At 31.7% G+C, this 13,853-nt stretch overlaps 1 protein-coding gene across 6 annotated transcripts in view; it reads left to right on the top strand.

The window, feature by feature from the left end:
* The window catches only part of Dgkb (diacylglycerol kinase beta), a 580,628-nt gene that overhangs the window by 128,446 nt on the left and 438,329 nt on the right, over positions 1 to 13,853 (top strand). For all 6 annotated transcript variants that reach the window (XM_077796729.1, XM_026408351.2, XM_026408343.2 and 3 more), the window contains one exon: positions 71 to 169. In XM_077796729.1, the coding sequence (XP_077652855.1) occupies positions 71 to 169 (99 nt within the window). The remainder of the gene's footprint in view (positions 1 to 70; positions 170 to 13,853) is intronic.

Here is a 13,853-nt window from a genome sequence, read left to right as displayed (position 1 = left end):
AAATGTAATCTGCCCTATGTTTGCTGTTGTCATGTAGAATTTGATATTACCCTCCTTTCTATTTTTCTAGCTGCATAATAAATGTGCTTCTCATCTAAAACCTGAATGTGACTGTGGACCTTTGAAGGACCATATTTTACCACCCACAACAATCTGTCCAGTGGTCCTGGTGAGTCCTTACCATTCTGCTCTAACTTGGGGATACTAGGAATAATTGGTACATTGCACCATTAAGTGCTTTGGAGCTAATTTTTATTAGTCAAGGCAGAACATCATTACTTTGGAGCAGAACACCTTTACTCAATGTATTTCCTTTTTCCTTCATGTCACAATCCACTTTGTAGTAAGGTATGCTGGGACTGAAGCTGACTCAGGTTTTATCACTTAGTCATACTGTACTTACCAGAAATTGTATAGGCAGAACACTTCTACATTTTACATATTTTATAGATCTAGCTTCCCAGAATAATGAAGTTATTCTTATGGGCAATTTTGCTGGGGATGCATGTTATATATCTGCAGTGTTGAGTTCTCTCAGACCAGAGGCTACTTAAAATGATGACACAAACCTTGAAAAAAATTAGGGTCTGCCATTAACTATGTTTTTTTTAATTTATTGAACAATAATTTAACTACCTGCAAAATAATTATTTAATTTAATAAATATAGAAATGAAAAATGCATGAGAAGGGTAACTCCAAAAAGAAAATCCTTGCTAAGAAGAGAAGATATTCCAAGACAACACTCATTTTCAAAATCCAAATTGTTTCTATAATGAAACTTATTCTAGAAAACAAACTATTTTATATCCGTAATGCACTTTTTTTTTAAACAAGATGAAAATTTAATGGCTGGAACTTCAGTTTGCTATAATGAAAATATAACAACTAAGAAATGTTAGACAAATACTTTTGTAAAGGTCAATGTAGAAATTAATCAAATTACTCAATTTGCACCCACTTATGATTCATTTTGTAATTATCTGTAAAATACTTGTTGTATTTTAAATGCCTTTATTTAACAAAACTATTAAAATCTTTTCATTTTATCAGAGTAAAAAAATAGATGAAAATGAAATAATGCCATATTGCTGAGGATAGCAATACCTAATTCTAAATTTCCTTTCTTTATCTAAGATTTATTAGACAGCTTTAAGTAAATGATATTAATTAAAAATAATGAGAGTCATATAAAATGCTATATATTTTAGGTTCACTTGATATCAGTTTTATTCTTTTTAAGTTTTATCTTAAAGAAAAAGGACCTCTAGAATTTTTACATTTTAAAAGTCTTTTTTAAAGTATAGTAATTTTGTTGGTTTAGATGCATTCTAGATCTCATATTTTTAACTCTAAAAGAAATTTCAGTATTCTATCCACTTGCCTGTGGAAGAAACCACTAATTGGAGATTCTTGTGCCAGCTCTGGTTATATACATTAAAATATGAGGTGTATTATTTTCATTATTCTATTCCTTCTTTCTTTGAGAAAGGTGTAGAAAATGTGTTATATGAATGCTTTTGTCTTCCAAAGTATTGCACAGTCTTTTGTTGCTACTCTTACACACTTGATTCTGAAGATTTAATTTCAATCATTTTATTTTTCTATGGTTTTAATCATGAATTATATCACAACATTTTCTATTTAATCATTTTCTGTAGTACTCTCTACTCTGAAGTACTTGACAACGGTTAGCCATTGCATCCTACACAAATGTTTACCTTTAATTGACTTCCCTGATACCACATTTTCCCAGTTCCTTTTCATTCTGTATGTATCTTCTGGATTTATGATGTCAACCTGCCCATGTTGGTGCATCCCTGTGTTTATGTTAATGTCTACTCAGCTCATCCTTCTGTTCTGAATCACATATGTACAGAGCTTCAACCTCGTGTTGCCATATTGTTTTAAGTACATGCCCAAGATATTATTAATTAATTTAATAATTATAGCTCTTATTTATTTATGACATATATGATGACAAAAACCTTGAAAAAAAGTTATACACTGCTATTAGCTGTTGTTTAAATTGTTTTATTGAACAATAAATTTCAGTACTGGCAAAATAGTTACTTAATTCTATAAACATAGAAATAAAAATGCATGAAGAAAGTAATTGAAAGGAACAAACCTTGGTAGGAAGATAAACAGGTATTCAGAGGTGATATTGATCTTAGAAATCCAAATTGTTTCTAAAGTGAAACTTATTTTGCAAAATAAACTATTTTACACCTAAAATACACTTCTCATTTAAAAAAAAAGTCATGGAAATTTAATGTCTGCAACTTTAGTTTACTATAATAAAAATGTAACATCTAAGAATATATACCAGGCACTATGCTAAAAGTATTAACAAAGTAATTCAATAAATATTTATTCAGTGTCTAACATTGACCACACACTATTATTGGTAGGGGAAAAAACAGTAAAAAGCAAAACAGATCTTTGCTTTATAGAGTTTACATTCCCCTGTGAGGTGAAGTAGACAATAAATAATACAAATAAGTGAATTATTTAGTACCTGGTTCTTTTAAATACATAGAAACAGAGGGTAAAGTGGTGGCTTCCAAGGGTTAGGGAAGGAGGAAGGGAAGAAATTGGTCAAAAAATGATAAGTTTAACTTAAGAGGGATGAAAAATTCTGGAGATCTAACATACAGAATGAAAACCAGAGTGAATATACTGTATTGTATATTGGAAATTTACTAAGCAATTAGATTTCAGGTGATTTTATCACCCATACAGAAAAACTTAACTATGTGAGGAAATTGTATGTTAACTTGCTTAACTGTAGTAATCATTTTACTTTGTGTGTATGTTTTACATACATGCATATGTTTTTAGTCAAAAGAAACAGAAAGACACATGCATATAGGCAAAATTATAATAAATGTAGTTATAAATCTAATCGTCTTTTACTTGTGATTCATTATTCAAGATCAGCCCCATTCTATAAAATAGCATGAGAGTTCTGACTGGGCAATAGTGGAACAGTGAATTGTGTAAAGTGTGGACAAGGGAACAGCAATAGAAAAACAACATCAGGTTACTTTTAAAATAAATATTAAAACAGAAGGAACTTTCTTATTATACTGAGTTGGGTAGCTAGATTCTCCTATTTTTAGGAAAAAGAGCCTGTTTTAGGATCGCTTTACTTCCTTATGGTTGCAGTTTTATTGTGTGGCAGTTAGCATTAGTAATTTCATTTTGATTTGGTCTGATCTGTAGGGCCCAGTGCAGAAGGTCAGTCAAAACAATGGTCAATCATGTTTTTAGTTTAACAGTATTTAAATTTTATACCTTGAATATATACAATAAAAAACAGCAATTAATTTTCAAAGTAAAGAATAGAACTAAAGCAGGTAAAGAAAAGAAATTCTGGGGTTGCAATTATGAGACAGTCAGGAAAGAGTTCTCTAAAGATATAGTTGGAGTAAAGAGTTAAGGCATTTGGAGGAGTCACCATATGGCTCTTAGTATGGAGCTTCACAAACAGGTGCCAGCCAGGACACATACACTGAGGTAAGAGATGCCCGGCATACCTGAAGGGCAACATGAAATTCATGGCTGGACCTGAGTATGTAGGGGGAAAATTGGAGAAGAGAAGATCAAAGAGATCACAAGATTTTAATATTAGGTAATATAGTTGAGGCTATATATAGTAAGATATTTGACTTTTACTCTGATTTTAAGAAGACATTAAATGTTTTTGTCCATAAAGGAAAATCATGACTTATGTTTTAAAAAGAACAGTCTATCTGCTATGATAAGAAGGCAATAATAGAATAAAAGATATAACTTGTCTATTTACTCAGAGAAATAGAAAGTTGGATAATTGGCTGAGAATGGGGATAATTTAAGAACATTAGAAGTCTGAGGAATAGGAAGACATTATCCAGCAGTGGCCCAGGAAGGTAGAAATTAAATGGATCCAAAAAATATATTATGATTTCCAAGGAGAAGAGATAAGCCACCTCTATTTAACAATCATTCATTTAGAATAAAATCAGTAAGCTTGAATGAGTATATTTCTATATTCACTTTCTGTTATATTTCTCATAGCGCTGTCATAGTGAAACTGTGTGTTTTTCAAAACATCATGAAGGGAGAAAACCAAGAAGTTGAAAACATGTACACTAACAATTATAAAGATTGACTATTGAATTTAAGCTGGGGAATGAAGGGAATAAGGACATGGGGAGTGAGATGCAGTAACAGATGTTAGGAACAATACATTGTAAATGGCAATAGAGTCAAAGATAAGGAGTCAAGGATAATGGTCCCCCTTTAATAGAGAAAATGAGATATGAATTGGGAGATTGCAATTATTGATAATGAGATATATGAATTCATTTAATCCTCACAGTGACCCCATAAGGTAAATATAGTAATTGTCTCCATTTTACATAGGAAGAAACTCAGAAGGGAATGAGTGAGTTCTCTATTGTCACATGGCTGGTAAATGGCAATCCAGGATTAGAATCCAAGTGTTATTATCATTCCTAAATTTGTTTTTCTACCCTTTCTCCTTAGGAGACCCCAGTTTTCTCAAACCAGAAACTGAATGATAACTTTTGTTCTTTATCTTAAATATCAAATTATCATCATTTATCATATTCTAATGTTCTTAATCTTATCTCTTAATTCATTCTAAATGTAACTGCCTCATATACTACCCTGATTTTCCCCAGGATTATCCCAGTAGTATCCTTGATGAACTACCTCTTTTTTTATACAGCCCCAATTTGCTTCCTGGTTCTACTTCCTAAAATGCAAATATGATGACTCTTTCACACATAACATTTTTGCTGATTCATTATTTGAATTCCAAACTCTCTAGCATGATAAACAAGGTTCTTTAGCTGGATCAACCCACCCGATCTTTCACAAACCACCTCACACACTAGAAATCAAGAATAAATGAACTACTTGTAATTTTTCAAGTACACCTCTTCTATCAAGCCTTTTGAGTCTTGTATGTGCTGATAAATCAGCTTCAATCTCTACATTTTACATTATTTTTTTCTATTTTGCTAAGTAAGAATTAAAGGTTACTTCTGTAAAGAACAACAAATATTTGACTGTTATATCCATTAACTGTTTAAATACTCATATTTAAACAAATTAGCCAAGTTTTTTTGCCTACAAAATTGCTTCACTCTATTCAAACTGATGGGCATTAAACAACAAAAAGGTATGTTGGAAATGCCCTCTATTACCTGGAAGAAATTATTCTCAACTCTGGTTTTTATGGTTTGTTGTCTTTTGAAACTCTCTGAATAATTACTGTCATATTTTATTTTCTATACTTAGGAAGCTTAGAGTTAAATTTATACCCACATGTGAACATGATCTACAACACTCAATTCTTTACATTTTAAACTCTCTCACTCTTCTCTACTTTACTCATTCATTCATTACTTTCTTTCTTTTGACAAAAGTCCTGACAGCATGCATGGTGTGATTATAGAACTATAAAATACTTTTTAAGCATTTTTGTCAAAGGCTAGAGAGACAAGGTAAGATCTAAGACAGTGGAAAGTGCGGTCTGTCTTGTCAAAGAGTTGGGATTCATTTAATGTAAATATGAGGTTATATTATTGGCTTTGTGTTGTAGAAAGACAACTTTTTTTGTCAGTGTGATGTAAAATAAATTTTAAGCACAAACTGGAAGAGAGATGAGAGTATCCAGTATCCGTATTAGATGGTGATAGGACACCAGCAGAGTAAGAAAATGAGGGAACCAGGAAAATGACTAGCAGAGAATAGAATATCGGAATTTTATTTGATCTGGCAATAGATTAGTTCCAGATTATTATAGGATCCAATATGCAGCCATGGATCTGAGTGCCTCCACTGATGTGATGGGGTGTTTGCTAGGTTTGGAAAATCACTCTGAAAAATGTTGAAATTGTCACTATATAATAGTAATTAATAAAGATAGAGCAGGTAACTAGTAGATTTCAATAGCCTCAAGTGATAGAGGATTCTGATTTGGAGATCCAAGAATACGAAATTTGATGGTAAGCCAAGAAATTTTCATTAAAACCATGGAATCAATAATGGGTGAGAGTGTAGGCATTCTTTTTCAGGAATATCATAGGCAAATTATAAGATTTATTTTTTTTAACTGAAGAAAATGATAATTTGTTTATTTGGGATAATTGATCCAGAGACCTCACTTAAAGGTTTTAGACAGAGATGGAAGACTAAGGAAGACAGAAGAGAAAGAAAGACAGAAGCATGGAATAGTGACAGCCAGAAAGGAAAGACAGCTAGGTACTGGAGTTCTAACAGGAACTCTGGGTCTCTGGGAAAGTCATTTCCTTCAAATAGTTTTGGAATGCTGACAGATGACTCACATTTGAATTATAAAAGCAATTTATATAAATCAATCATAAGCAAGTGACCCAATTCAAAAGGGCAAGAGACCTAACAGAAACAGGCATTTGGAATGTATATGTATGTGTATGTATATATCACTGTCATTTCTCATCAGGAAAATCTATATTGCAATATCACATATAACACTTTATGCACCTACCCCAAATATATAATCAATGCAATTTAAAAGCTTAAACTTTGTTAAGTAGCATGCAGATTATTCATACATTACAATTGGAGAGTTACTTAGAACATCACTGAACAGTATACTGCCTATATTTGAATTCTGGCTTTTTCACTAGTTTTATGACAAGAGGCAAGTTATTAATATTTTGTCCCTCTCTTTTCCAATTGTGAAATGTATTAATTCATGAGAATTGCTTTAGAGCTATTCCCAATGTGGAGTTAATGCTCAGTCAGTATCATCTGTTGTAAGTATTGGAGTTTTAAAAAGTGAATGCTAACTTTTATTATAAATTAACAGCATTTATAAAATAACTATGCACTCACTGTATAAAGTTCAAAATGATACCAAATGAGGGTTGGGGTTGTGGCTCAATGATAGAGTGCTTGCCTAGCATGTGTGAGGCACTGGGTTCGATTCTTAGCACTGCATTTAAATAAATAAAATAAAGGTCCATTGACAACTAAAAATATTTTTTAAAAAATGATACAAAGGACCAGGGTTGTGGCTTAGTGGTAGAGCGTTTGCCTAGCATGAGTGAGGCACTGTGTTCGATCCCCGGCACCACATCAAAATAAACAAATAAAATAAAGGTATTGTGTCCTTTTACAAATAAAAAAAATTTGAAAAAGATACAGAATCAAAAAAGGAAAAACTAAAAACCTGTGACAGTTATGTAAAACCAGTATTAATGTGTAAGTCATATAATAAAATTGACGTTTAATCTCCTTCTTTTGTAATTAAACTTGATATGTCACTGTAGCATCCTATTTTATATCCTATTTTGAACTTATATTATTAAATTTATATGTACTTCCATTTACTATGGAACATCACTATTAATAACTTCATAATCTATCTCTTTAAATGAGTATATCCCTAATTTAGTTAAAACAGTATTGTACTAACATCTTCCTATTCCTTGTTTTATTACAAATAACACATTAGTGAACATTTTAAATATTAAAACTGAGACTAATCATTTTTCCCATACTGTGCCATTTTCTTCTAAACATGAGTCAGAATTAATATTTTTTTTACTTTTTATGTACTATAAGTTCATTTGTAAATCAATGATATAAAGATTGGAATGTTTTCTAAAACAGAAAATTTATTCAGCATAAACAAATAAAAATTTGAAATTAATTGGGTGAATATTTTAGTTCTTTTAAAAATTTAATTGTATCATCAGAATGTACAAATGAGTATTATGTATCAATAGGCATTAAGTTGATGTAAAACAATGAATATATTAAACATTTGCCCCTTTTGGACTAAATGTTGTGTGTTCTTTCTGGACTACTAACTTAACTTTTAAGTTAAGTTATTAATTTTTAAGAGTTGAGTTTATACAAATGCCAACAAGATAAGTAACAAAGCTAATTACCTCACAGACTCCAAACAATATAAATTATAAAAATATTTTTATATTATATTCAAATGGTTCCAATTCAACCTCTTTCTTCTGCATGTAACCAAGTTGTATCCCTGAAGCAGCAATCGACGTATCTCTACGTGTAACACCCTAAGGGAACCATATGTCACAGCATCTTCTCCTCTTCTAATCTTACTTGCTCTTCTACAATTTTAAGAATTCTAAATTATACATTGTAAATATGGTGATTAAATCTTAAATAGCATAGAGCATGTGAAGTCTTTCCTTAGAGCATGTGTTAAAATGAAGTCATTCCTCCTCCGAATGTCGGAAGGTCTGTTAGGGAGTGAAGTCTGGTGTGTCTGTTCTTCAGACCCCAAGGTTTACTGGATCTTTGTTTTTGCTGTCACTTACTGCTAGCCAGTGAGAGTTAATAATGACAACTCCAATGCTAAACATCAGCCAATTAAAGAGGGAGGGAGACATCTGAATTCCATATGATTCTGAAATTTAGATTTTGAATTCTCTGTAAGTTTGTTCCCTAGGCTAGTTATAGAACTTCCAGAAATGTCTGTCTGGTGAGGAGGTGTGAATACTTGACTAGGGATGTGTCTTAATGCACTGAGCTTCAGTTTTTATTTTATATCATTTTTGTCTGCTTCACCCTTCTTTTCTATTTGCCTCTTTAACCTTTCACCACAGTTACTGAACTCATCTATTTTCTTGAAATTCTTTATGTAATCTACCCAAGGTTTGCACCTGTGCAATTTTCTTTTGTCAAAAAAGTGGAATAAAGCACATTGTCAGTTCTCAATAAATGTTTCATCAGTGTCATTACTTAATATTCATTTAATTAATATTCATTATAGATCAATTCATAATTGTCATCATAGTAATGATAGGAAAAAAGGAATCTCATTTTTTTCATATTTTGAAAATCCAACCCAGACTCAATTTCAGGGTATTATTCATTAGCTATGACTTCTTTTTATTTATTTAATTTTTAAGAGCTATAGAAATAAACTTTGATATTCAAATTCCAGTAAGGAACACATTAAACCCTAGGGTTCTGTAATGTTTGTGAGATATGTATACATTCACTTTTGCTTAGTCATATTCTTTATGTACCTTTATGTACGTGTACTTTGAAGTTTGTAGCATAGGAGAAGGAGAAATGCCAAACATCACTAGATGACCATTACATCATCCATGCTTCTGAGTGAACCATGTATCTGTTACAGTGTCTTAGTTGGATTGGATTTATTTGGTTCTCTGGAACCCATTTTTATGCTGACATATACTATTTTATATAGAATATGCACATTTATAAACAAGGTCTATTCTCAAAGTAAAAGTTCGTCTATTATGGCCAATTATAATTGTTTCTATCTATATGAATATGAATAAGGTCCATTTTTAGGAGGTTTATTTTTTAATAGGGCTATAAAAATATTCTTTCAAGTTTCTATAATGATTTCTGCCTAACATAAATATGTACAAAGGCAAGTTATAAAATTTTTTAAAGTAATAAACTTGTGCAAGTTAGGTTTGTCGGGATTTCTAGAAAAGCCAATGACTTAAGGTGGTCTGTGAACTATGGACAACAATATTCAAGGCTGCTCACTTAAAAATACAATATGCACTAAAAAAAATTGTAGAAAATTCATGCCAAAATCAAGTTATATGTTAGAAATTCATATCACAAATCTCCCCAAAACTGCCCCTGAATTTTGTATTAGTATTAGCACAAAGTAAAAATAATAATAATAATAATAATAATAATAATAATAATAATGATAATAAAGGTTTGAGGGTATTTAGTTGAAGGAAACACTGTTTATTGTTTTGTTGTCACTGAAACCTGAGGTTGTTTCTATGTGATATTGTATTAGTGTTAGACTGCATCACAACTACATTGCAATAACCAGGTTAGTGGATTCTGTTTCCTTTGGCTTTTTATAATAATGGTCAATTCAGACTTATGGCCTATGGCCAAAGTGCATTTTAGTATAAAAATCTATCTGTTACTAAAGTGAAATAGTAATAATTCTGCAAATAAAAAACAAGTAAGTCAAATTTAGATGGATATCATACAAGACAAATTTTTGCTTCAAACAAAAGAAAATTTTGCTTACAATTGTTTTAGATATTCAAATACTAAAGGAAACATCTACTCAAAAAATAAACTGATTTGAAAGAGATGGATAAAGAGTTAAGAAAGGTTGTAGAGATATAAAGATAATGCCTTAGTAGAAGTAAAATATATTCAATATATTCGTATCAGAATAGTATAAAATCATTGTTGAATACTACATCAGTAATTGAGGAGAGAGGATTAAGAAAATCTCCTGCAATGAAAAAGAGGATAGGAACTGGGTAGAAAGGGAGCAGGCTAAACTTAAGCAAAATAAATAAAACAAAATTTAAGTATTTTCTGAAGTCTAAGAATAATGAAGAAAATCAAACTGAACAAAAAAGAACCTGCATGTATTCAAATTAACTTATTTCCTCCTTGATGAAATTTCTATGCAATGTTTTGTGCTTTAAAAAATAATTTTAAAGTTTGTCTGGAAGGACAAATATGCACAAACATATTATACAATAGAAAAAGAAGAATAAGAAGACCTAATATAAGTAAAAAAACTTAAAAACATGTTTGTTAGTTATAGTGATTTAAAATAAGGTAGTAGTATCTCTAGAAGATATTAAGAACTGGTAGAAAACCAAAGATGTATTGAACTACATATAGTAATAGAGTATGTGATAAACATAACTATCATATATACTGTCATAGCAATATTCTTGAGGTTACTGTAGAATCACGTGGAAACTAAAGTAAAATAAGTCCTATGTTACATTTCTTCCAAAATAAATCAAACATGGATTAAATAATTTTTGCTCAGGCAAGACCTTTTTATTTTATTTCCTATTAAATGAAAGATAAAATGTGGATAGATTTAAGCAATGAAAAATAGTTTTTTTTTTCTTTTTTTGATACCAGGGTTTGAACCCAAGGGCATCTAAATCACTGAGATACCTTCCACCCTTTTTATTTTTTACTTTGAGATAGAGTCTCACTAAGTTGCTTAGAGCCTCCATAAGTTGCTGAGACTGGCCTTAAATTTGATGTCCTCCTGCCTCATCCTCCTGAGTTGTTGGGATTACAGGCATGTACCACCATGCCCTGCCAAAAATAATTTTTAAAATGCTAAAGATTAAACAAATCAAGGCAAAGATAAACATAAAATGTCTCTGTAGATTATAGAAAATAATTTAAAATATTTTTTAAATGACAATATCCAGTGTTGGCAGGTATGTGTAAAATTGACTAATCACATTTAAACAATGGTGAGACTAAATTGTCACAAACATTTTCCCAAATGGACAGAATAAAAGTAAATCTTGTTTTAATTTCCATTTGTTGATTACTTATGAGTTCCAAATTTTAAAAATATTTTAAATATTTTAAAAATATTTTTAAAATGTCACAAACTATGGAATAAAAGCTTCCAAACATGTGAACTTCTATGTTAGTGTTTCTGCTTTTTCCCTTTGATGGAATATTGGGATTTGGGCAGGGCAAATATCCAGATTTTATAGTAATGGAATAGAAGGAAATGCTTTACTTCATTCCCATCTCCTAATTTTTAAATATTGAATGTAATAACAACCAGACTCCCTTCACCACTAGACATTTAAATTTCACCTTGCTAAGGTAATCTGTGGTTTTAATGATTCCTGCTTAAATGGATGATCATAAAGTATTTATGTATACGCTTTGTTCTGTTTTAGTATTAAATATAGTTTGTCTCTTTTTAATTTTCACTTGAAACCTGAGGAGGAATTAATTTCTATTCAACTGTTGGTCCACACATCAGTTTTTTGTATAATACAGTGATGTCTCTCTCACTTCTGTGTTTGTTCCTTACTTCAACCAGTGTCCCCTTTATATGGAAAAATAATACTTGTGCTGAGTCCTCTATGACCACTCCTTGCTGTGCTGTCTAGAGGATAAAATCCATCCTCTGACATTCTGTTGCTAATACTCTCAAGAGCTTTGTGACATTTTTGGTCTTATTTGACCAAGGAAAGAATACACTTCTATACTAAATATTCTCTTTATTGCATCTCTCTTTTTGGGGGAGGGTGAGGAATACTAGGAATTTAACTCCGGGGCACTCAACCATCAAGCCACATCCCCAGCCCTATTTTGTATTTTATTTAGAGATGATCTCACTGAGTTGCTTAGTGTCTTGCTTTTGCTGAGGCTGGCTTTGAACTTGCAATCTTCCTGTCTCATCCTCTGGAGCCAATGAGATGGCAGACACGCACCATTGTGCTCAGCCTGTTACATAAATCTTATTTCATCTTAACTAAAAATATTTTCCTATTATTACATTTAGTTACCATTCCCTCAATATCCTTGAATCATTCACTATTTATGTTCTTCCACATTTATTCATTCTAGTATTCCCTACCTTGTCTCCTGACACTTCTTAGTTTTCTGCATTAATGGAACTTGTCAGGACCTTGAAAAATATGCTAATTCCCTAATTTACAATAGAAAAAAAACCTCAGACAAACTGTAATCCAACATAGCTATATAAATTAAGTTCTTAAGAGCTTCCTGATTTAGTCCAGTAGTCCAACTGTGGTCTTCCTCTCCATAGGTTGTAGAATCCATAGCAATAGAAGAGCTGTTTTTCCTTGTATGTAAGACTTTCTGAATTTGCACAAGAATCTGCCTATTCACATCACCTTAAGTATAGGTTGGTGTGCAGACAGACTCATTACACCAAATTCATCTCTTCTTTCCTCTTTAACCCACATTAGTCTAATTTTTTACTACAAAAAATACATCTAAAATTGCTCTTGCCAGCCTTACCAAATCCAATTACATGTTTTAAGCTGGGTGTCCAAGGATCAGATCATGACAGTATGTTAGCTGTGAGTGATTTAGGAAAGAAATGTTCTTCCAAAGCACAAAAAGCAAGAAGACAAACTGGGAGCAAGGAAGTGGTCACAAAGTTTGGCCTTGAACTTCACCTTAGGACTTTACCTTAGGACTTTCAAATTATGTTATATGCAAGTGTGAATATGGCATAATGTATCTCACAATTATGTATAATTTTAATGAACTGATAAAAAAATCATACCACAAGATTGGTTATTCTTAACTTAAGGCAAAGGGACTGTACTTGTCTAATCATTACTGGTTACTCACAGACTAGGAATTTTCCAAGATTGCAGGCATTGCTGGGAGGACTTGCTCCTACAAGCAAGGGATAATTATTTGCAAAACAGGGATAGCTAAGAGCTCTCAGTAGTTGACACTTAGTAGCTAGGGGTAGGTGCCTTGGCAAGGTAGCAAAGGATCTGCTTTGGACTACCAACAGGATATACTTGAGATCCTTTCCAAGAGTGATCTCTTTTGAATCCTCTAAAATGTTCTTCTCTTATGTTCTATAGCACTCATCCACTGTATTTCTTCTAGATTTTTTTTCAAGCAAAACTAAACTCCTTTTATTTGATATTGTAGACACTATTCTCTTTTGTTTGGAACAAATTCTGATTTATTTTTCCCCTGAAGTCACACTTTGTCAACCTATTAAATTCCTAGTATTCCCTTCATTCTTAAATATATGCTAGGGTTTCATTTTGTATTCTTATCTTGTTGTGGTCTTTCTAAATTGCGTCATCCAGATCCAAGGTTGCATCTCCCAGTTTTGAGTGTTGTGAAGCTTGTTCTCACACCCATTGGATACATGTGCTCTGCTTTGTTTTTCTTCTTGGATGACCCACAGAGGACACATAATCAACATAGCAGCAACAGAACTTGACATGTTTCATGTTGATGCTATTCTTTCTGCTTACTGAATAGTATTCCTTGCCACCTGTATCAAAAGGGTTG

Source organism: Urocitellus parryii, chromosome 3, assembly GCF_045843805.1.
Source record: "Urocitellus parryii isolate mUroPar1 chromosome 3, mUroPar1.hap1, whole genome shotgun sequence".
NCBI classification, from domain to species: domain Eukaryota; kingdom Metazoa; phylum Chordata; class Mammalia; order Rodentia; family Sciuridae; genus Urocitellus; species Urocitellus parryii.
Note: the sequence above shows the minus strand (reverse complement) of the source record. Positions and strands in the feature narration are given on the sequence as shown.